The 23,981-nt window shown below is 39.8% G+C and overlaps 1 protein-coding gene across 1 annotated transcript in view; it reads left to right on the forward strand.

Moving 5' to 3' along the window:
* Positions 1-763: 763 nt before the first annotated feature.
* SSPN (sarcospan) overlaps positions 764-23,981 on the forward strand; it is a 48,220-nt gene continuing 25,002 nt past the window's right edge. The window contains exon 1 of the mRNA XM_005902444.2: positions 764-1,205. Coding sequence (XP_005902506.2) covers positions 930-1,205 — 276 coding nt within the window. The 5' untranslated portion in view covers positions 764-929. The remainder of the gene's footprint in view (positions 1,206-23,981) is intronic.

The raw sequence follows: 23,981 nt of genomic DNA on the forward strand, positions 1-23,981 counted from the left end.
TAAGTGCTACTGAGGAGAGCTATGTGGGAATAAGAATAATTGGTTTTATTGATTTGTTTGGTGACTTAAGGCAGGGACCAAATCTACCTTGGGCATCCTTCTTTTCTAGCACACTGTAGGTGAGTTAAACATATCTCAAATATGGACAGAGTTATTAAATCCTCAGCTTTCAAGGTGTATAATAATCCCCCTAGGCACCGTTGTGGAGATTGGCAAAGACTGGCTGGGGACTTTGCATAAACGATTAAAGGAGCTTTTAAAAACAAATACACGTGAGAGAATTCCCAATTAGCCGAGAATCTCTATAAACAGTCATTTCAAAAGCAAATACCTCAGTGGGAAAAACTTCTTGATTTGTCAGCTGGATCGCAGAACTTTAAAAAGAAAGAGCCCAGGCCTTGGTTGGAAAATAAGGAACAATTTAACTTCTGGAAACGATTTCACAGCTTGGAGCCTAGTAACGCCTCTTTTGGATTAAATTGTCTACTAATTAAACTCAAGTGATTTAAACATTCGTCACCTTGCATTGCACCTCTCAGAAAACAAAAACAAAAACACAAGCGAAAAAATCCTGGGCTTTGAAGTGGGGAAAACAGACACCAAACACAGACGCGCAGATGCACGCACACCCCCCACGTGCGCACACATACACACGCACGCGCGCGCACACGCAGCCTGTCCAAAGAGCGCGGGGTTTGGGAGGCGCCTGGCCACCCTGCAGGAGTCTGCGGGCGCTGCGTCCTGCCCGGCGCGTTGGCAGTTGGCGACCCCCCTCGACTCCCCCTCCGCCGCGGGCTCCCCGTGGCCTTCGGAGGCTCGGCCAGTCGCTCCAAATGTTTTCCATATTTGTTCAGCCTCCGTAACTCGCCGAGCCGGGCCGGCGCGACCCGCCCCGCGCCGCCCCCGCCGCTGCCGCCCCCGCAGCCGCCATGGGCAGGGAGCGGCCCGGCCGCGGCGCGCGGAGCCAAGGGGGACCGCCAGCCGCCGACGCCGCGGGGCCCGACGACATGGGGCCGAAGAGGGGCGCGGGGGCCCCCAAGGAGAGCGGGGAGGAGGCCCGGAAGTGCTGCGGCTGCCGGTTCCCGCTGCTGCTCGCGCTGCTGCAGCTGGCGCTGGGCATCGCCGTGACCGTGGTGGGCTTCCTCATGGCCGGCATCAGCTCCTCCCTGCTAGTCAGAGACACTCCATTTTGGGCTGGGATCATTGTAAGCATCGAGTCTGTTTTGCCTGAGCGCGTTTGCCAGACAGGAATGCCACGCCGCATGGTCGAGTTACCACTAACCCACCTGCATGCGCCCTTCCCCGGCAACAAGCCTCTTAACTCGCGGCGGCTCAGTGACCGATGCCCGCCGGACCGGGTCTGCTCAGGCCTGGCGCGGCGGGGCTCGTGCCCTTGTCCTGCTTGCAGCTCCGAACGCCTCCGACACTCCTGACCCTCGGGCGCTGGAGCTGGGGAGGCGAGGCCCAGGCTGCTTATTCTGGTCACTTTGAACATTCTCAGTAACAACAGCAGATCCACTTCGGCTCTTTCCTTCTCCTAGCGCCACAGACCCCACCCTCCTCCCTCCAGGACTAGCAAAAAAGTGAATAAGTTCATCTTGTGAAAGCAAGTTAGGAAAAATCCTGTGCGTGGAGTGGCCCCATTGGGTAGAATTGATTTTATTTTTTAAGTCGGAGGTTCCATTAGGAAGTTTTAGAAAACAGTGGTGGAAGGCAGGAAATGCGAATACAGCAAGCACAGCCTTAATCCACTGGAGTCTAAAGTGGGATAAACCCAGGGCGCTGGCCGAGGCGGGAGTCTATTTGGGACCCAGCTAATGGATGTACTGTTCCAAGCAGAACGCCGCTCAGCTGTTGTGTTTGTACACAGCATACTTAGCTTAATTAAACGTTTTCTCTGATACGAAAGGGGTGCCATTTATTGAGCACCTACTTGGGCCTGTCCTGCTAGAGGCCCTACATATTATTTCTAACCCTCACATCAGTCTTATGGGATAGTTCTTATCCTTCCATTTCTCAACTGAGAGAACCAAGGTTGGTAAATCAGCCAAGTTGATGCCTTTTTGCTCCAGAATACATCTGCGCTTTCCTCACTAAGCCATGCCACTCCTACCTTTAGTTTGTAATTTTAATATTATATGATATTGCCTCGGAGTCACTAAAAATCCCTTCCACCTGCATCATTTCGTTTGGTCTATGGAACAACGCTTTGAGGTGGGAACTGTTATTTATCTGTGGACATGAGGAAACAGGCTAAGAGAAGTTAAGTGACGTTCTCAAAGTCCAGAGGTGAGGCATGGGAGAGCCAGGAGGGACCAGGATCCACATTTCTGACTCCCAGTCTCACATGGCATCCTCACCGTAATTACTGACCAGAAGAACCATCACTCACAAAACAACCCTCAAAATAATTTTGTATCAGGGGCAGATGTTAAAAACACCTGATTAAATATGCATTGATGCAGATATTTTCTAATTAAGAGTATTTGAACTCTCAAATTCTTGCAGAGTAATTTAAAACTTTTAATTTGTGTACTAAGAAGTCCCATGAAATTATCATGATTGGAGTTTTCTAAATCAAGTGATTTTAAAAATAGCTTTTCACTAAGATATACTGGGTATTTTAGTCACTTCAGTGACTGTCAACAGACTCAGAGGGAAAATATGTCTGTTCTTTAAGGCTAGGCGAATTCATAGAAGAAAGGAATGAAACTTCTCATATGGTGGTGGTTTTGAATATTATTTGCAAATGTGTTTTCTATCCATTCTTTACTCCAACTTTAAAAAAGTCCAGTACCAAAAAAGCAGATTAGCTTGGAAAAAAATTGTCTTAATGTTCAAGACAGGAGCGTACAAACCTTGCAACTCTGAAATTTCATGAGCAGCTTGTAGGAGCATCACGTGTTCCTAGTTGCCCAGGAAGCTCCTTGGGTGTGTTGCAAAGAGTGTTATCTACAGCCAGTTCTTTTTTTTTTTTTTTTTTTTTCCAGTTTTCTAGGTTATGATCTGGGATCCACTTGGAGTTTTCTGGTAGTGATATTTGTGTGGTGATATCTGTAGTCTTCTCTTTCAACGGAGAGCATATGCAGAGCAGAGCAGTTAGTGGAGTTGGCCTGAGACAAGTGAGGAGGGACCCTGAGGAGCCTGGTGAGGAAAAATTCAACCCAGCTGGAGGAAGGCTGCAGGCAACATGTCCCTGTTTCCCACAGACACCATGCTTGTTGTCACGCTGTCTGTGTTTGGTCCTGGGGCGCTCTTCCAAGTTTTCAGGGAAGAGAAAAGGCAGGGAGGCAGGATGGTAAAGTACAGAAGCAGAACTCTGCCTGGAGACGAACCTGGCCCCCCACCCCCACCTCCCGCTGTTATTCGCTGAGTAAGTCTAAGTGAATAACTCAGTTAAGGCAAGTTCCTTTAACTTCTCCAGGCTTCTGTGTCTTCATTGATGAAATCCAAATGTTAATAATAATTCCTACCTCTTAGGGTTGTCCTGAGGAATGGGTAAGTGAATACGTGTTCTTACACTTAGAGTCCTGACTTGGGGTACATGTTCAGTGAGTTTGCGCTTTTATTAGCAAAGAGTGGAGCAGTCACTGGTAGCAGCACTGGCTAGCAGCAGTGGCTCTGTTTTATCTCTAATCATGAAGAACAGTCACTTTGGACTTGCTCCATTTCCAAGACCAGTTTGAACCCTAAAGGAGGTATCAGGTCGGCCATCTCACCTTTCTCTGATCTCAGCCAAGTTACTGTTAGCAGTCTTAGCGGTATTAGTTGAGTCCAGTACTTTCTGAATGACACGACTGAGCGACTGAACTGAAAAACTGAAAAAACTTTCTGAATCTCTCTGGAGGTTTCTAAAAACTAACTTGGGGGGCGGGGTGGGGGGAAAGGGCCTCCTCAGGGTCATTTTTCCCTAGGGACACGGAGTGATTCTGGCCTGGTATATCCGCCAAGGAATACTGGAAAGTTTGCCCTGTTGAGCAGACATGCTAGACCAAAGTACAGGTCAACATTCCCTGCGAATAGGGCAGAGTCAAACCTGCTTCTGGAATGTACGCTGAATTCAAGCAGGGCACCTAGACTGAGCACCGTCCTCATCCACAGCCTGACCTGCTTCACTCCTCTATTTCTGTTTGTATTGGTTGCCTCTGACCATGGTACTTCCTTCACTGTACAAGGCTTGCTATCCCATTCCTTTGGGATTTGGGTATCACCATTCCCGTGATAGAATCTAAGTATACAGATGAACTCACTTAAGCAACTTCTTCGTGACCAGTATCTGGGTGACTTGAGGAATATGCAGTGAAATTCTAGTTATAAAAAAAAAAGACATTGGTGTTCTCTGATCTGAGATTTATGTTGAGGAATTTTAGAAAAACAACTTATTTCTTACTTACCTCTCACTCTCCATCAGAGAGATGACTGAAGTCTTTTTACTTCAATTACAAAAGATTCTCATAAAGGAAAGAAAAAAAAGAATGGAGCCACTATGGAGGCTATGTAACCTGTAAGAGTGCCATTCTTCTCCTACATTTTTTTCTACATAGCTTGAGGGTTGCAAGTCACTTCACAGAGACAATGCAAAGTCAACCAGGGTCTTTGAGGATGCATTTGGCTAGAGAAAGGGGATCCTAGGAAACACAAGTTTGCGCAGCATTTTATTCTATTAATGGCTTGAGTAGCTGGGTTGAATAGGCATTCGAGTTTGTCGTCATTCCAGAATTATTCTTGATGAAAAGCTGTGTGTGGATTGAAGAAATCTGAGAACTTTGGGGCCTTTACTTCCATTTTACTTAATACAGTTTTGGTTTAGGTGAAGCATAACATGTTTGAATCTTTGCTTATTTTTCTTCACTCAGTAACATTTGTTGGGGATGTCTGCTCAGCTAGGTATTGGTTTAAAAATAATGAATCATATACTAGGAGGAGGTCTCCAGAGATCGTGATGGACATGTGGCCTTATCATATCTGACAGTAATGAATACTTCCGATTAAAAAATTTAGCCTACGCAAATATGTTTAAAGTCCACTTACCTTTCAGAGTATTTCACTTACAGTGATTTATTTGCTTTGGCATCTTTACTCTGAAGTCAATTTAAGAGCAATCTCTTGCTTCTCATCCCAATGGGAATGTTTAGTATTTGTTAGTCTCTTGGCCCTTGTAGGGAATATTCCCATGAAAAGTGGGAACTTATTTGCCTTACTGTGGTTTTAGTTTTCCTCACTCTTGCTCCATTGCTCACATACCCCACCTCCTACCCCTGTCTACCTGGAATAAAATCCCTGAGATATATACTACATGAATCACTTTAGAAGATTTAAGAAAAGGGCTTTTAGGGAAGAATGTTGTTTTTCTTTAATATCATTCATAAAACTTATGAATTGTAATAATTGAGAGTCTTGCTGCTGCTGCTCCGTCGCTTCAGTTGTGTCCGACTCTGTGCGACCCCATGGACGGCAGCCCACCAGGTTCCCCTGTCCCTGGGATTCTCAAGGCAAGAACACTGCAGTTGCCATTTCCTACTCCAGGGGATCTTCCTGACCCAGGGATGGAACCCATGTCTCTTGTGTCTCCTACTTTGGCAGGTGGATTCTTTACCACTGTGCCACCTGGAAAGCCCTGCGTAGACTTTGGGGATGATCAAATAAAAAGTAAAGCAGGTAATTCTCTTTAAGTCTATTAGGTGTCCATGGGGCCATTATGTATTCTGACACATGTTGGTATCCAATGTGTGTTGAATTGAACTGTATTCCATACTTATTATTAGAGTTTCTGTTTTAACTTGTATAAATCCACTTTAAACTATGGTTTGAAAAAACGACTTACAAATGTATTTTCCAAAATAGAGAATTTTAAGTTTATTGATAATGCTGAAAAACACTGAGAGGTAGTAATAAGGAGTGTGTTATTACTCCATTTTGGGCTCTTGAGTTTCAAAATTATTCAGAATATGTTAACTTAGCATTATTGAGATATTTTATTTCAGATTATAAGATGACTGCAGGGTTTAAAAAAGAAACAAGAAGTCACATGATTTATTTTGTATTCCCCTAACTTGAATAAATTAGGACAAATTGGGATTGATGTGGCTGAATGGTAGATGTCAACATTTGCAACCTTACCTTTTTACAAAGAGAGCAGTGGTATAGGTTTTCCTAATATTTGGTCTAATAGTTTCATAGATTGCCATTATGATGTCTACTCTCAATTTGGTCTGAGGAAATGGATGTTTTCTAGATTTTTTCTTGCAATTAGCCTTGCCCATGACATTTCTATTAAGGGTGTTCTTTACCTGGGTCCACTTGCCTGTGTTGCACCCTGAGGGACTGCCATTGACATTAAAGGATACACACAACGGTATGTGGAGAGTTCAGTGTGCATGTCTCTGTGTTACTGTAGAATAAGGGTGGAATCCACTCATTAAATTTTAATTAGACACCATTTCGCTGCAAAGCATAGTTCACTTTTAGGACTTAGGTCCTGGCAAACCAGAGAAATGTTGCTCAAAAGAGCCCATCAAAATCCAGAGTTGGATGAGACCTTGTGATGACGTATTTAATCCTCTAGTTACTACTTGCTGTAAATATTCAAGTCTAGGTTTAATACAATGAGTTTATAAGCTAAAGGGGAACTTCTTATGGACGTTGGGAACGGTATTTGCAACTGTATAAAAGTGTATCTTAGAGGCATGTCCTCTTTCAAATGGTTTGGATGCTGCCTCGGATCTCTGTATGAGATAAAACTTGGCAGGAGTAACGTCAGAAGCCTGAACAAGGCAACTCGCTTGATCACCCTGATGGATTTTAAAATTGATATATGTGAACTTACACGTACAGCAATAACTGAAATACATTTTCCTTTCTGTCTCAGTCTGCTCCAGCACGGTGGGGTTCTGGTGAGGAGCTCTCTTCCTAGCTTGCAGATGGCCTCTTTCTCGCTATGTGCTCAGGTGGTCCTTCCTTGATGCATGTATGAAGAGAGAACAGGGGATCTTTCTCTTCCTCTTCTTCTAAGATCACCAGTCTTGTAGGATTAGGACCTCACCTTACAACTTCTTTTACCCTAATTACTTCCTAAAAGCCCTATCTCCAGATACAGTCACCTTGAGGATTAAGGCTTAAACACAGGAATTGGGTGGAGGGGGGCATAATTCAATCCATAGTCCTTTCAGTGAGGAATACCCACTTGTACAGTCACCTCAGTGATTCATAAATGTGTTTTCTCATCTTTTTCATGAAGATCCCGTGGCTTTCATGGAACATCTAGAAGTTTGAGCTAGTAAGCTGACACTTGGCAACGCTGTGAGGTGGCATGACTAAGGTTCATGCCAGTAGTGAAACATATGGAGGAAGGTATTTTCAAGGCATTGTACTAATTGTGTGTGTCAAATTTCAGAAAAAATAAAATCAAGTAGATTAAGGTGGTACATACAATTCTAAGAGTAGCTTAGGCATTTCATTTGTCCCCTCAGTTTTTTAAAGCTTAGTACTCACTGTTTAGTAAATCTCTAACTTTTCTTATTGCTCCAAGAGTGAGTCACTGTCAGAATCTAGCTACATGACACCCTGGCTTCTGAGGCAAGGAAATGAGGATGGTAGACTGAGCTTGGCCTTAGGGGTATGCTCAGATTTTCAGCAATTGAATGAGCCCTCTGGCCTCTGGGAGCAGTGATCTCAGGCTTGGTCTTTCTAGAATTCAGGGAAGTCAGCTCTCTTCCCCGAATAATATACAGCTGATGCTTTTTAATATGTAGCTGATTATTTCTTTATAATAATGCAGCTGATGCTTTTATTTTATGATGATGCTTTTGAAAATTAGGTGAACAGTCTTTGTTTTGTTGAATGGGTCAAAATAAAGCCTGAGGGATGCTCCCACCTGGGGGCTCATGCTGTCACAGCCTCCAGCCTGAAGCCCCTGGTGGATCCCCGCTTTGGTCTGCCATCAGGGCTTCTCCCCGGTTGCCCGGTGGCTCAGTGCTTAAGAATCCACCTGTAATCCAGGAAACACAAGAAATGTGAGTTCCATCCCTGGTAGGGAAGATCCCCTGGAGGAGGGCGTGGCAACTCTCTCCAGTAGTCTTACCTGGAGAATCCCATGGACAGAGGAGCCTGGCAGGCTGCAGTCCTTAGGGTCTCAAAGAGTTGCACAAGACTGAAGCGACTGAGCACTCACGCACAGGGCTTCTCATCTGATCCTGTTTGTCCAGCTTAGAAATCCTGAACTGTGCTGCATAAGCCCCAACCATCCCAGAGAGAAAGACTAGAGGAGTGACTGAAACCATCTGATACGCCGCCTTTTGGTCCAATCCCAGTCCAAAACGAGTAGTAAACAAAGGCAGGGCCATGGTTCCAGAGACATCCTGGAATGTCGCTGGTTTGATTTTTGAGCTTATTTAAAGTCGATGCTCTCTGATCTAAGGTTGCTAGAGTCACATCCACAGCCTAACACAGTCATGAATCTGAGTGTTGCAGTGCTGTCTTTCCTGCGCTCTGACATGAGGCCGGTAAGTGGCTGTTAGAAAGCAAATGGTTTGTTCACAGATCGCATTCCCACATTCTGCTGAAGAAGCTCGCTGGGCCTGCTTCTGTTGTTGCAGAAATGAGCAACTTCTCCCCGGCTGGGAGAGGCTGTGGAAACCTCAAGGAGGCTCTTTTAGCGGCATCCCACTCAACTGTTGTTTTCAAAGTGTTTAATTCGGCATTTTCTGTAACGAGCCATTAAAATCCCTTTAAGATAGATTGTTATCAAGGCCTCTCTCTTGTGTAGAAGATAATGACAGATGACAAGAAAAAAAGAAGGAATCGCTAATATGTTAACGAGACCCTGACTAAGGAATGGATTTTTGCTTTATTACTAAGGAAAAAAATAACACTTACCAGCTTCCTTCTAAAGTATCAGGTGTGGCACACATATCAGGCTTTTAGCCGTGCCATTTAGCTGTGCCAGGAAAAGTATGAGGGAGGCATTTTCTCAGATAAGGGAAATAGCATTTCAGCCTGTAGGGAGAAGAACACAGGAGGAACATCCCTTCTGTCTCAGTGGAGGGGTGCAGTTTCAGAGGCAGTGAAAGGGCAAGCTAGGTCTCTGGAAGGTGGACACTTCATAATTGAAGCAGAATAACCTCTCCGTGACTGCCTACAAATGAAAGGCAGAATTTGACCGTTTTAGTATACATGTTCCACATTCGGGAAGTTTATGCATGTCTGTCGTGCGCCTGGCTACTCAGGTGCTGAAACAGATGGGTCAAACCGCTCCGGCTGGCTTTGTCACATAACCTTTCATGAATAAGTTGTCTGGGATGCCTACGATGAGAGGGTTTCAGAGTTAAGGGCCCTGAGACCAAGCAAAAAAATTTTAAATGAACATAAGGTAACTGTAACTATTGTGTTCGAGAACCCTTGGTAAACAATTCTCATTCAGTGACTGAATCTAGTGCGTCACAAACTTTTCCACCTGGAGACCTCCCTGAAGGCTCGCTCCCCCTTCTCCCTGTCCTCAGACACACATCACAAAAAGCTCAGTGTCTTGCTAACCCATGTTGCCATGGAAGGAAAGAGAGGAAATGCGGGAGAGGCTACAGGCTGCCTGGGGACACTGACCTCTTCATGATGAAGAGGACAAAGCACATTTTAAAGAAATAATGTTACTATATATTACTTGGCGTTCCATTATATCCTGTTTTGTTGTTGTTTTGGTAAAAATTGCTCTTCATTAGAAAAGCCACCTGATAATGTTTTTTTAAAGGCTGTACAGGATGGTTCTCTCATTTACGCTTCAGTTATGATTGACTTTGTATTGATTTACTGTATAATTCCTATAGACTAGACCATTTCATCAAATTTCATTTACTGTGCTGTTTCAGAGAGATGGGCCCAGGAATATTAATGTAGAATCATCTGTGCAATCATTTCTAAAGTGGGACCTAATTTGAGAACCTACTTAATTATGCCTGTATCATAAAATACAGCTGAACTCTGCACCTCTGCATGTGTGTGCAAGTCATTTCGGTCAGGTCCCATTCTTTGCAACCCTGTGGAGCATAGCGTGCCAGGCTCCTCTGTCCATGGGATTCTCCAAGCAAGAATACTGGAGTAGATTGCCATGCCCTCCTCCAGGGCATCTTCCCAACCCAGGGATTGAACCCATGTCTCTGATGTCTCCTGCATTGGCAGATGGCTTCTTTACCACTAGTACCACTTGGGAAGCCTCTCTCTACCTCTGGAGTAGGCTAACTCCACATTTATAAGATTCCTTTTGCTTCTGAGGACTTGAAAAATCCTGAAATGGAACAAATGAACTGTACTTTATTTTTTCCACAAATATGTAGCACTTCTAACCCTTGTGTTGATTCATGAGAAATGCTAAAACACGATTTTAGTTTGTCTTATATTCTTTGAAAATAGATTACTTTGCAAAAGTATGTATTTGTAGAACCTATTGATGATTAGCTTCTGGTAAGGCACCGTAACAGTGAGGTAGGTGGTTGAAAAGCAACAGAACAGAAGCCTATAAAAGAAAGATTGTTGTTTAGTCACTAAGTCATGTCCAACTCCATGGACTGTATCCTGCCAGGCTCCTCTGTCCATGGGATTCTTCAGGCAAGAATACTGGAGTGGGTTTCCATGTCCTCCTCCACGGGATCTTTCCCACCTAGGAATTGAACTTGCATCTCCTGCACTGCATTTGGGTTCTTTACCACTGAGGCACCTGGAAAGCCCTAGAGAAAGATTACTGACTTGTAAAACAGAAACCTTTCACATTTAGCCATTCTCCCCATGTCTTTCCATATGCCATACAGGTTGCCACCAGGAGCTGTGTATGGAGGAATACACACACACATGTACACACACACACACAATCAACTGCAGTAGGTTTAAAACCAAGTGTTTGAAGAAAGTGGCACAGAAGAAGGTGTGATTAATCCTGTCTGAGAAGAATCAGAAAAGACAAGGAGAGGGGCCAGAGATTGCAGGAGGTGCTCTAGTTTTGGAGTAAAACAAATGTGGGTACAATCCCAGCTCTATCATTTTCAAATAAATTTAGGTTATTTTTATTTTCATGCAGGTTTGAACAAGTATGGCCAGTTCTATACAATCCTATGAGTTTAACTATAAAAAGGTATAACTGTATAATAGCATGCATGTATGTATGGTAAGCCGCTTCAGTCATGTCAGACTCTTTGCGACCCTATGGACTGTAGCCCACCAGACTCCTCTGTCCATGGGATCCTCAAGGCAAGAATACTGGAATGGGTTACCATGCCCTTCTCCAGGGGATATTTCCAACCCAGGGATCAAACCCTCACCACTTTATGTCTCTTGCATTGGCAGGACGGTTCTTTACCACCAGTGCTACCTGGGAATCCCATATAATAGCATAGACAGAATAATAAAGCAACTTCCTATCCAGATTCCTCAAGTTTTAATATTTTATCATAATTGTTTTCATTTTGTTAAGAAAGAAAACACTGCAATACATTGAAATTGCCTCTTTCCTTTCTTAATCATACTCTCTTACCTTACTCTCCTTCTCCAGAGGTATCTATTGATTATATCTTGAATTTGGTATTTATCATGCCTATGCATGTTTTCATACTTTTTATGTAGAGATCAATAACCAACAATTATTTCCTGTTTTAAATTTTATATAAATGATAGCAAAATATCATTTTTAAATATTGTTTTTGGGATTTATTTATAATAATTCATGGATATCATTCATTCATTTTTGCCATACTATATTTCATTATACAAGTATGCAGCAATTAATTTATTTACTCATTCTCCTGTTAGTGAAAATTTAAGTTGCTTTCAAAAGAGAATTTTTTTCTCACAATTACATACAGTGACATAGTGGACGTTCTGTTCCATGGCTCTTTACACATACATTTCAAAGTTTTTAAAGAATATTCCTAGAAATTGAATTATTGGGTCTTCAGATGCAGACATTTTCAACTTTTTAGATATTGCCAAATCAGTACTGCAAACCTAAAGTTGTATAGATTTACACTCCCAGTAAGTCAGAAGTCCCACCCACTGTTCTATATACGTGCCAACTTTTGTTACTTCCAGACAATTTTAACTTAAAAAATACTTATATTTTTAATTAACAAACTTTAGTGCAGTTTTAAAAAGTTTCTTTCCATTTGCAGTTATTACAAAATATTGGCTATATTGCCCGGATTGTGCAACATCCTTGAGCCTATCGTACATCCAATATTTGGGCTTCTCATCCCCTCTTTATTTGTTTTTCTCTTTCTGACTTACTTCACTCTGTATAATAGGCTCTAGGTTCATCCACCTGATTAGAAATGAATCAAATATATTTCTTTTTATGGCTGAGTAATATTCCATTGTATATGTGTACCATAGCTTCTTTATTTATTAATGTCAATGGACGTTTACGTTGCTTCCGTGTCCTAGCTTTTGTAAACAGTGCTGCAGTGAACATTGCCCCTCATCTTATATTGCTCCTCCCTGAACACTGGTAAACACTAGTTTGTTCTATGAGTCTGCTTCTTTTTTGTTATATTCATTCAGTTCAGTTCAGTCGCTCAGTCGTGTCCGACTCTTTGCCACCCCATGAATCGCAGCACGCCAGGCCTCCCTGTCCATCACCAACTCCCGGAGTTCACCCAAACTCATGTGAATCGAGTCAGTGATGCCATCTAGCCATCTCATCCTCTGTCGTCCTCTTCTCCTCCTGCCCCCAATCCCTCCCAGCACCAGAGTCTTTTCCAATGAGTCAGCTCTTTGCATGAGGTGGCCAAAGTACTGGAGTTTCAGCTTTAGCATCATTCCTTCCAAAGAAATCCCAGGGCTGATCTCCTTCAGAATGGACTGGTTGGATCTCCTTGCAGTCCAAGGGACTCTCAAGAGTCTTCTCCAACACCACAGTTCAAAAGCATCATTTCTTCGGCGCTCAGCTTTCTTCACAGTCCAACTCTCACATCCATACATGACCACTGGAAAAACCATAGCCTTGACTAGACGGACCTTTGTTGGCAAAGTAATGTCTCTGCTTTTGAGTATGCTATCTAGGTTGGTCATAACTTTCCTTCCAAGGAGTAAGCGTCTTTTAATTTCATGGATGCAGTCACCATCTGCAGTGATTTTGGAGCCCCAAAAAATAAAGTCTGACACTGTTTCCACTGTTTCCCCATGTATTTCCCATGAAGTGATGGGACCAGATGCCATGATCTTCGTTTTCTGAATGTTGAGCTTGAAGCCAACTTTTCACTCTCCACTTTCACTTTCATCAAGAGGCTTTTTAGTTCTTCTTTCGCTTTCTGCCATAAGGGTGGTGTCATCTGCATATCTGAGGTTATTGATATTTCTCCGGCAGTCTTGATTCCAGCTTGTGTTTCTTCCAGTCCAGCGTTTCTCATGATGTACTCTGCATATAAGTTAAATAAGCAGGGTGACAATATACAGCCTTGACGTACTCCTTTTGCTATTTGGAACCAGTCTGTTGTTCGATGTCCAGTTCTAACTGTTGCTTCCTCACCTGCATACAAATTTCTCAAGAGGCAGGTCAGGTGGTCTGGTATTCACATCTCTTGAAGAATTTTCCACAGTTTATTGTGATCCACACAGTCAAAGGCTTTGGCATAGTCAATAAAGCAGAAATAGATGATTTTCTGAAATTCTCTTGCTTTTTCCATGATCCAGTGGATGTTGGCAATTTGATCTCTGGTTCCTCTGCCTTTTCTAAAACCAGCTTGAACATCAGGAAGTTCACGGTTCATGTATTGCTGAATCCTGGCTTGGAGAATTTTGAGCATTACTTTACTAGCATGTGAGATGAGTGCAATTGTGCGGTAGTTTGAGCATTCTTTGGCTTTGCCTTTCTTTGGGATTGGAATGAAAACTGACCTTTTCCAGTCCTGTGGCCACTGCTGAGTTTTCCAAATTTGCTGGCATATTGGGTGCAGCACTTTCACAGCATCATCTTTCAGGATTTGAAATAGCTCAACTGGAATTCCATCATCTCCACTAGCTTTGTTCGCAGTTATGCTTTCTAAGGCCCACTTGACTTCACATTCCAGGATGTCTGGCTCTAGGTCAGTGATCACACCATCGTGATTATCTGGGTCATGAAGATCTTTTTTGTACAGTTCTTCTGTGTATTCTTGCCACCTCTTCTTAATATCTTCTGCTTCTGTTAGGTCCATACCGTTTCTGTCCTTTATCGAGCCCATCTTTGCATGAAATGTTCCCTTGGTATCTCTAATTTTCTTGAAGAGATCCCTAGTCTTTCCCATTCTGTTGTTTTCCTCTATTTCTTTGCATTGATCGCTGAGGAAGGCTTTCTTTTCTCTTCTTGCTATTCTTTGGAACTCTGCATTCAGATGCTTATGTCTGTCCTTTTCTCCTTTGCTTTTCGCTTCTCTTCTTTTCACAGCTACTTGTAAGGCCTCCCCAGACAGCCATTTTGCTTTTTTGCATTTCTTTTCCATGGGGGTGGTCTTGATCCCTGTCTCCTGTACAATGTCACGAACCTCAGTCCATAGTTCATCAGGCACTCTATGTATCAGATCTAGGCCCTTAAATCTATTTCTCACTTCCACTGCATAATCATAAGGGATTTGATTTAGGTCATACCTGAATGGTCTAGTGGTTTTCCCTACTTTCTTCAATTTAAGTCTGAATTTTGCAATGAGGAGGAGTTCATAATCTGAGCCACAGTCAGCTCCTGGTCTTGTTTTTGTTGACTGTATAGAGCTTCTCCATCTTTAGCTGCAAAGAATATAATCAGTCTGATTTCAGTGCTGACCATCTGGTGATGTCCATGTGTAGACTCTTCTCTTGTGTTGTTGGAAGAGGGTGTTGGTTATGACCAGTGCAGTAGTTTGTTGTATTTGTTAGATTCCGCATATAAGCAATATCATACAGTATTTGTCCTTTGTCTTTTCCTGTTTGAATTATTTCACTTTGCATAACGCTGTTCAAGTTCATTTATTTGGTTGCAAGTGGCAAAATTTCATTACTTTTTATGGCCAAATAGCAGATAATTTTAGTTTTTGCCTATCTTATTTGTGTGCAATGATTTCTTATTTTAATTTATATTTTTCTGATTACTACTGGTGTTAAACATATATGTTTATTGACTGCTTAATTGTGTTTTCTATCCTTTATTTATTCAATGAATATTTTCTGTGAGTTGTTTTTCTCTTATTGTTTTATAAGATTTATTATCATTGTGACTTAATGTTTGTGGTTTTAGGTGCTGCAAATATCTTCTCCTAGTTGGTATCATCTCTTTCTTTTGTTTATGATGGTTTTGTTGTGGAAAATAATTTTAATGCATTTACATATATTAAGCTTTTTATGGTATATGCTTTGATATATTTTAAGGAAATCTCCCCCTACTTCAAGGTCAAAAGGTATTTTTCTCTAGTGTTTTCTGAAAATATTGAAAGTGTGCTTTTGTATTTATATCTTTAAGTGGTCTAACTTTTTGCATATGGATGTGAGGTAGTGTTCATATTTTATTTTTGGAGTGTTAATTATCTTAGTACCATCAGTAATCAGTCCTTTCATACTGATCTGCAGTTTCCGTTTATCATCTACCAAGTTTCCATATTAGATTTGAGGAGTGTATCTATGATTCTCTTCAATCTTGTTGTTTTATTTGTCTGTCACTGTGTCGATATCACACTATCTAAATTAAAGTAGCACTATAATGCATCTTGTTATAAAGATGATGGCATCAGCAAATCCACCCCTACTCTTCCCTGCATGTTTGCTCAGTCACTCAGAAGTGTTGAGCTCTGTGTGACTCCATAAACTATAGCCCACTAGGCTCCTCTCTCCATGGGATTTCCCGGGCAAGAATACTGGAGTGGGTTGCCATTTCCTACTCCAGGGGACCTTGTTGACACAGGGATCAAACGTGTGTCTCCTGTGTTTCCTGCATTGGCAGGCAAATTCTTTACCACTGCACCACCTGGGAATCCCTACCCCTATCTTATTCTCCTTCAAAATTGTCCTGAGTTTTAGCTATATTTTCTTCTGTATATATTTTAGATTTGGCTTCTCATGTTCCAAGAAAAATACTTTTGTATTTTCATTCAGTTTGTACTTTCTGTGTGAGCAAAGAATATCTCACCGTTTATTTGAATTTTCTCTAATATCCTTTTTGGTTATCTTTTGATTATTAATTTAAAATTAATTGCTTTGTGCTCAGTTCATGTGTTTTTCATACTATCAGTCCTTTGACATATGAGACTTACTTTGTGATCTGCTACCTGCTAAGTCGCTTCAGTCATGTCCGACTCTGTGCGGCCCCATAGACGGCAGCCCACCGGGCTCCCCCGTCCCTGGGATTCTCCAGGCAAGAACACTGGAGTGGGTTGCCATTTCCTTCTCCAATGCATGAAAGTGGAAAGTGAAAGTGACGTCGCTCAGTTGTGTCCGACTCTGTGCGACCCCTTGGACTGCAGCCTACCAGGCTCCTCCATCCATGGGATTTTCCAAGCAACAGTACTGGAGTGGGGTGCCATCGCCTTCTCCCACTTTGTGATCTAGTATGTGACTAAGTTTTTTTTTTATAAATGTTCCATTTAGCTTGGAAAAAATGTGAATTCTCTCAGTTTAAAATTAGGGTTCTGTATTTCATTTGACAATCAAGCTTTTTAATCATGTTGTTTAATTTTCTACATCTTTACTAATATTTTTCAGCTTGATATGGATATCACGCTGAGAGATGTATATTCAAATTTCCCAACGTTAGATGAATATGTTTCTCCTGGTTTTCCCATGCTCATTAAACATTTTTAGTCTACTTAATAACCACATACAAGATAATGATTATAAAATATTTCACTAGTCCGAGGTTAACAGCTATTTTTTCCCATTTAAAAATATACCATTTCATTGTCTTCTGACTGCAGTTATTGCTGCTAAGCAGTTTGGTATAGAATTGTTTTTCCTTTATAAATAACATGCCCCTTTCCCCTGGTTGCTTTTCTGATTTTCTCTCTTTGGGGTTTTGTAGTTTAACTACAATATGCCTATCTGTGGGTTCTATTGTATGCTTCCTGAATCTAAGACTTTTGTGTCTTTCATCAATTAAAAAAATTGAGCCATTATTTATTTTTTCCAAATATTATCTCCCTTTTCTCTTTAGTCGCTTTGCTGGAAATGCTGTTAGATGTATTTGGACGTTCTTGTTTTATTTTCCATATTTCTCAACCTCTCTGTTAAGTTTCATCTCCTTGTATCCTCTGTGCCATCTTTTGGGTTATTTCTTCATATCTAATCTCTAGTTCAATATTCCCTTTTTCAGTTGAATTTAATCTGCCTCTTACTTTTCCAGGAGCTTTTAATTCCAATAATTTTATTTTTCATTTCTAGAGCTCTTATTTTGCTTTTATTGATTTTTTAATATATTCCTGGAATTTTCAAAAGTGCCCTGTTGTTTGTTTGTATTTTCAATTCCTTATTTTACATCTGTTTACTTTGAATTTACTTTGAAAAATGTTTATTTATTCAAATATGTTCACAGTAGATGGTTATGTAAAAAAGTTACAAATCACATATATAATATAAAATTATTTTGTAAACCAATAGTATAGTTATATATTGAATGTACTTTTTTTATAAGCTCTATTTGTTAGTTCTGCTATTTGAAATTCATGTGGCTTTAATTCTGAGAAAGAGGAAAAGAGAGAGGAGAGAAAGAGAATGTGTGTGTGTGCATGCATACACATTTATATGCGTGTGGTTGCTGACCTTTACTAATGAATTGGTTCTTCATATGTTTGGTGTATTTTCTAAGAGGCTTTATATGTGATAATTTGGTGTGGTGTAACCTTTCCAAACAGTTTGCCTTGCCAAGTGTCCCAATGGTATCATGATCCAAGAATTGCCTTTTTAAAAAAATTCACCAAAAAAAAAAAAAAAATTTTACCTATTTATGGTGGAAAATGTTCAAACATACTCAGAAGTAGATAAAATAGTATAATGAATTCCTATGATTCCATTATCCAGTTTCAGTAATTATTACAAGACGATCAATGTTACTTCATTTGCCTATTCTGGCACTTTCTCCACACTGACACATCACACACTGGATAATTTTGAAGTAAATCTTGGATATTATGTAATTTCATCCATAAATATTCCACTAAGTCAAAGATGAAGACTAAAAAATAATCAAAATAGCAGTCACACCTAACAAGTTAACAAAATGAAATCGGAATTTGAACATTCATGATTAACTCATGAACATTTCTTCACAGTTTGTTGAAATCAGGATCCCAACAAAATTCATGAACAGCAATTGGTTCATGTATTTTTTTACATCCCCTTTACTCAAAGATTTACCTTTTCTCTCTCCTTTGTCTTCTTTCTTTGCCTTTTTCCTTTCTTTCTTCTCTCCCTCTCTCTCCCTCTTACAATTTATTTGTTGAAAAAGAAAATTCAGGATCACTTTCATGTTACTTTCTTCTTTCTCACCTTCATGGGTTCCAGGACTCTGCAAGTATTAAAATCCCTCAAAATCTCTACCCCACACTATCGACTGAGACAAAACAATTTTTTTGATGAATTTCAGTGCTACTGGGTTAATTGTTTTGTAGTCCTATAAGGGTATAGCCATTTAGGGGCCTACCTTTATGCCATGGTCTTAGATCCATCTCTTAGCCTATAGAAGCTCAATCCATTTGAAAGTGTTTTATAGAAAGAAGTTTCTTATCATTTTGTCCTTAATACTGTGTAAAAGTGAAACCTCTTAATGCTTTAAAAAAGTCTTCTTTGGATTTTTTTTTCTGCAAGTTTCTTAACCTAAGTTACAATATTCTATAAAATGGGGTAATTTTTTTTCTTATTACCTTGTTTGGGGGAATAAATGAGCTAAAGTGTATAAAGTGGGCCATGATATAGAGGATCTTTGAACAGAGTTTGAAGAATGAATATACTAGATTCAAAATGATTGAAGGAGGAGTACTATACCAGGATGATAAAGAAGTAACTTTATTGCTCAACAATTTTGTTGTTCATGCTTACTCAGTCTTTTTTTTTTTTTTTTAAGGTTTTAATGTCATTTACAGACTTTTGTTTGTTTATCTTTGGCTGTGTTGGGTCTTGTTGCAGCATGTAGGAGCTTCTCTGTAGTTGTGGCATGCGGGCTGTAGAGCACGTGGGCTCAGTAGCTGCAGTGCGTGCGCCTCTCTAGTTGCAGCTTATGGGCTTTGTTGCCCCGCAACATGTGGGATCTAGTTCCTCGACCAAGGATCAAACTCAAATCCTCTGCATGGGAGTGCAGAGTCCTAGACACTGGACCACCAGGGAAGTCCCCTGTGCTTATTCAGTTTTTTGAGGGTGAAATTGCAAAGCTCTCAGCAGTTCCTATAAAATATGTATCTTGGCATAGATGTGCAGATCTGCACTGCAGTATTAAAATAGGACCCAAACGAAACGGACTGTACTTGAATGTCTGCTTGGCAAGTCATGCACAGGATAGTTGTCGGATTTTTCTCTCAGTTTTCTGCAAGTAATTTGATGAAACAGTTGTGAGATTCATTGGTTTAAAATTGTGAGCTAATTTGCAGTCATTTGCAAGCAAGGTTTTTGAAACTTAGAAATTGTAGCGGCTTTGTTCTGACACATCTCTTGCAGATCTCCCTAGCTTTCCAACCTTATTTTGGCAGGAACATCAAGGAAAGCACACTATATCCATAGGATTTGGAGGATTCAGGCTCCCTTCATCCAGCTGCTGGTCACAGGTTCCAACTCATCTTTATCAGTCCCATCAGGATAGTTTTCTAACATCTTCTAAAGCAACATAGGAGATATAAGCAAACATCTGCAAAGCACAATGTGTGCTAAGAAACAGGATAGTCACCTAACAGTACATTGTCCTCCCCACTCTTTCTGTGTTGATTCAACAGATCTGGCTAACCTCCACAGCAGTGCAAAATATAATGTAACATTGGTTAAAAATTTTTTTAAACACATGTATAAAATCTACCTATCATGAATTATACATATATATATAAAATCTTTCTGTATAAGATTTATAAAGATATATAGCTATATTAATATCAAAATAAACACAGATATAGATATAAAATTCTGGTTATTGGATAGCTTCAAATCATGATAAAACCCATTACTTGGAATTAGAAAGGATATATTTTACCAAACAAAGGACTTCAGTCTGGTATGTGCTTCTTAACACTTCATATTTCTTGGCCAGGCAATCAGATCTTTTATCACAACAAATCAGTTGAATCCACTCTCATTGCCGGCAATGGCAAGAGCAATAATTTCCTGAAGAATTGTCTCATAAATTCTTAGAAATTTTACTTCTACAATTTATTTGCCAAATCGATCTAGATTAAAGAAAGTTCTAGGTGATGATAGACCTGCTTTTTTCAATTTATTAGCACATAAATCGTTCATTTTGCTTCGATGGGAATGTCTTTGCAAACTCATAGATGAAAAGTCCATAGAATTACAGCAATTCAGACATAGATCTGTCAGGTAACAACTCCTCAGGCAAGAAGACAATGATAGTAACAAAGGGGAAGCAAATGACTGAGATGTTACAGGTGAGCTCAGCTTGGGTGTGGTTCAGCAAGTGTCTTCTCTCTTTAGACTCTGCAAAGAAATAATTTTCTCTGAGAGAATTCATCATCTAGAATTATCTCTTTGCTGAGAAATTTTGACCTGGATCTTTATCAGCTCCTTGTAAAAATAATCTGACTTGCAAACTAAAAATTACACATTGTTCCCTCCAAGAAAATACATAGATATGCACAGATGGGGATGTGTGTCATAACCCAAACTCTTCCTGGAGCAGGTGGAACTTAATCCTTAGATGAAGAGAGTATTTCTGTACTACATCTCTTCATTGACAACTTTTAGTGTAATGGAAAAATGAAAATAACAAGAGCAGAGCAATGAAGTTCTGGGGTTGTAGATTCCTAAGGCAAGAGGAAAGGCATTGAGCATCTTCCTAATATATGTCAGCCAAATAAAACACTCCTTAGCAAAACTTACTAGCTATAAAAAGTTGTTGCTAGCTATAGCTTTATTTGTGGTAGAAAAGAAGCTGCTATTTTGCGTGCTAAGTTGCTTCAGTCATGTCTGACTCTGTGCAACTCTGTGGACCACAGCCTGCCAGGCTCCTCTGTCCATGGGATTCCAAGGCAAGAATACTGGAGTGAGCTGCCATATCCTCCTCCAGGGATCTTCCCAACCCAGAGATCGAACACAGGTCTCTTATGTCTTCTGCATTGGCAGGCAGGTTCTTTACCTCTAGAGCCCCCAGCTTAGTTTAATAAAACCTAAGAAAAATTTTTTTTCAAAATTATAATTAGTGTGCTATATTTTAATGCTTATACAGTTATATTTGTAGTGTTTAGAGACAGATTGTTGCAGTTTGCCCCCTCATCTTTTTTTATTCTTGTTGGAATTTTTTAATTGAAGTATAGGTGATTATATGTTATAGGTGTAAAATATAGTGATTCACAATTTTTAAAGGTTATACTCCATTTATGGTTATTATAAAATAATGGCTGTATTTCCTGTGTTGTACAATAGATCCTTGTATGTTATTTTATACAAAATAGTGTGCACATTTTAATCTCCTACTCCTATATTGCCCTCTCCACATCTCACCACTCGTAACCAGTAGTTTGTTCTCTGTATCTGTAGGTTTGCTTCCTTTTTGTTGTATTCACTTGTTTATTGTATTTAGATTCCACATATAAGTGCTTATAGTATTTGTCTTTCTCTGTCTGACTTAATTCACTTAGTATAATGCCCTCCAAGTCCATCCATATTACTGCAGATGGCAAAATTTCATTCTTTTTATGGCTGAGTATTATATTATATTATATATATATTATATATATTATACACATATTATATATGTGTGTATGATATATATAGCACATCTTCATATATAGACCATATATATATCACTATCATATATGTCACATATATCATATATTTATATCACATCTGCTTTATCCATTTATCTGTTGATGGACACTTAGGTTGCTTCCATCTCTTGCCTGTTTTGAAAATATTGCTGCTGTGAACATTGGGGTTCATGTATCTTTTCAAATTATGTTTTTCTTTTTTTCATGTGTATATACCTGGGAGTGGAATTGCTTTATCATATGGGAGTTCTATTTTTAGGAACCTACAAACTCTTTCCCATAATGACTGCATCAATTTACATTCCTACCAACAGTGTAGGAGAGTTCCGTTTATTCCATATCCTTGCTAACATTTGTATCTGTGTTCTCATTGACGACAACCATTCTGACAGGTATGAGGTGATACATCATTGTGGTTTTGATTTGCATTCCCCTGATGACTAGCCACGTTGAGCATCTTTTAATGTCCCTGTTGGCCATCTGCATTTCCTCTTTGGAAAAATATCTATTTAGGTCTTCTGCCCATGTTTAAATTTTTTTTTTTATGTTAAGTTGCATGAGCTGTTTATACATTTTGGATATTAACCCCTTATTGGTCATATCATTTGCAAGTATTTTCTCCCATTAAGCAGGTTGCCTTTTCATTTTGTCAATGGTTTCCTTGCTGTGCAAAAGCTTTGAAGTTTAATTAGGCGCCATTTGTTTATTTTTGTTTATTTTTTTTTTTTGCTTTAGAAGACAGATCCAAAAAAATATTGCTATGATTTATGTCAAAGTGTTCTGCCTATGTTTTCCTCTAGGAATTTTATGGTTTCTGGTCTTACATTTAGGTCTTTAATCCATTTTCAGTTTATTTTTGTATGCAGTGTTAGAGGGTATTCTAATTTGATTCTTTTACATGGAACTGTCCAGTTTTCCTTGCACCACTTACTGAAGAGACTGTCTTTTCTCCACTGTATATTCACCTCTGTTGTACACTAATTGACCATAAGTGTGTTCTCCTCTCGTCCTGGTGTTCGATTCTGCCATAAATTCTGGTTAATTTGGAACCTTTACTTTTACATGCCTATCACTTTTGGAACTTCCTATTAATATCTGCACACTAAGTTAGGCTGAAACAATTTTGCTTTTTAAAAAAAGTAACATTAATTTTGGATCTGTTATGGATAGAAAATATTTTTAACTGCATGGCATTTTTTTTTCAGAAATTAAATGCTTATCTTTGTAAAACCATAATAGTGTAATCAGAGAAACACATACAGCTCAGCATGGTTACCAGGATTGGCACTTCCTGAGTAGTACATAATAAATATTTAGATTTGTAGCACAAAAGAAAAGAAATAGAGAAAGAGGTTTTATAATTCTTAGGTGTTTGCAAGCTATTTAGGTCACATTATTAGAAAGATTTTTGAAAAGTAGGTCTTTGCTATGAAAGCAAAAGTAGCCCAAATCTCTCAATGAATGGATTCATTTATTCATTTATGTATTTGACAAACAACTATTGACTGCTTCATGTGTGCTGGTACTATAATAAACCTTTTACACATGCTGTCTTATATAATCTTCATAGCAATTTATGAAGTAGGTACTGTGGTTATCATCCCAAGATGATGCAGCTGAGGCTCAAAGAGGTTACCTTGTCTGAGACTGAAAGCTAAAAAGTGATGGAGGTGGCTTTTGAATCCCGATCTGTCAGATCCAGAGCTAAGATATACTGACCCAGTTTCTGCCGTTTAGGTGCAGCCCATTTTGCTCTAAACCTTTATGTAGTTATCCTCTGTTGTCCATTCTCTGGGAGCCTGTGAGGTCTTAGCTAACTTAGAGTGGATACATGTTCTTGGAATAATAATCAATGAGAGTCTCATAAGAAACAATCTAGAGTCTACCATCTTGTCTTAAGGAATTTCTGGGTATTACCAATTCATTTTTAGGGAAAACATATCACTTTAAGGATTAATTTATGTTTTGCTGATTACTATATGTCATGTTTGTGTGAAAAAGAAGCCATGATGTTAAGTGCTATGCTCTCCATAGCTCTTCTCAATGACTGACACATTACATTTCTTTAAAAAATATATACTTATTTAT

The sequence above is a fragment of the Bos mutus genome, chromosome 5 (assembly GCF_027580195.1).
Source record: "Bos mutus isolate GX-2022 chromosome 5, NWIPB_WYAK_1.1, whole genome shotgun sequence".
NCBI lineage: Eukaryota > Metazoa > Chordata > Mammalia > Artiodactyla > Bovidae > Bos > Bos mutus.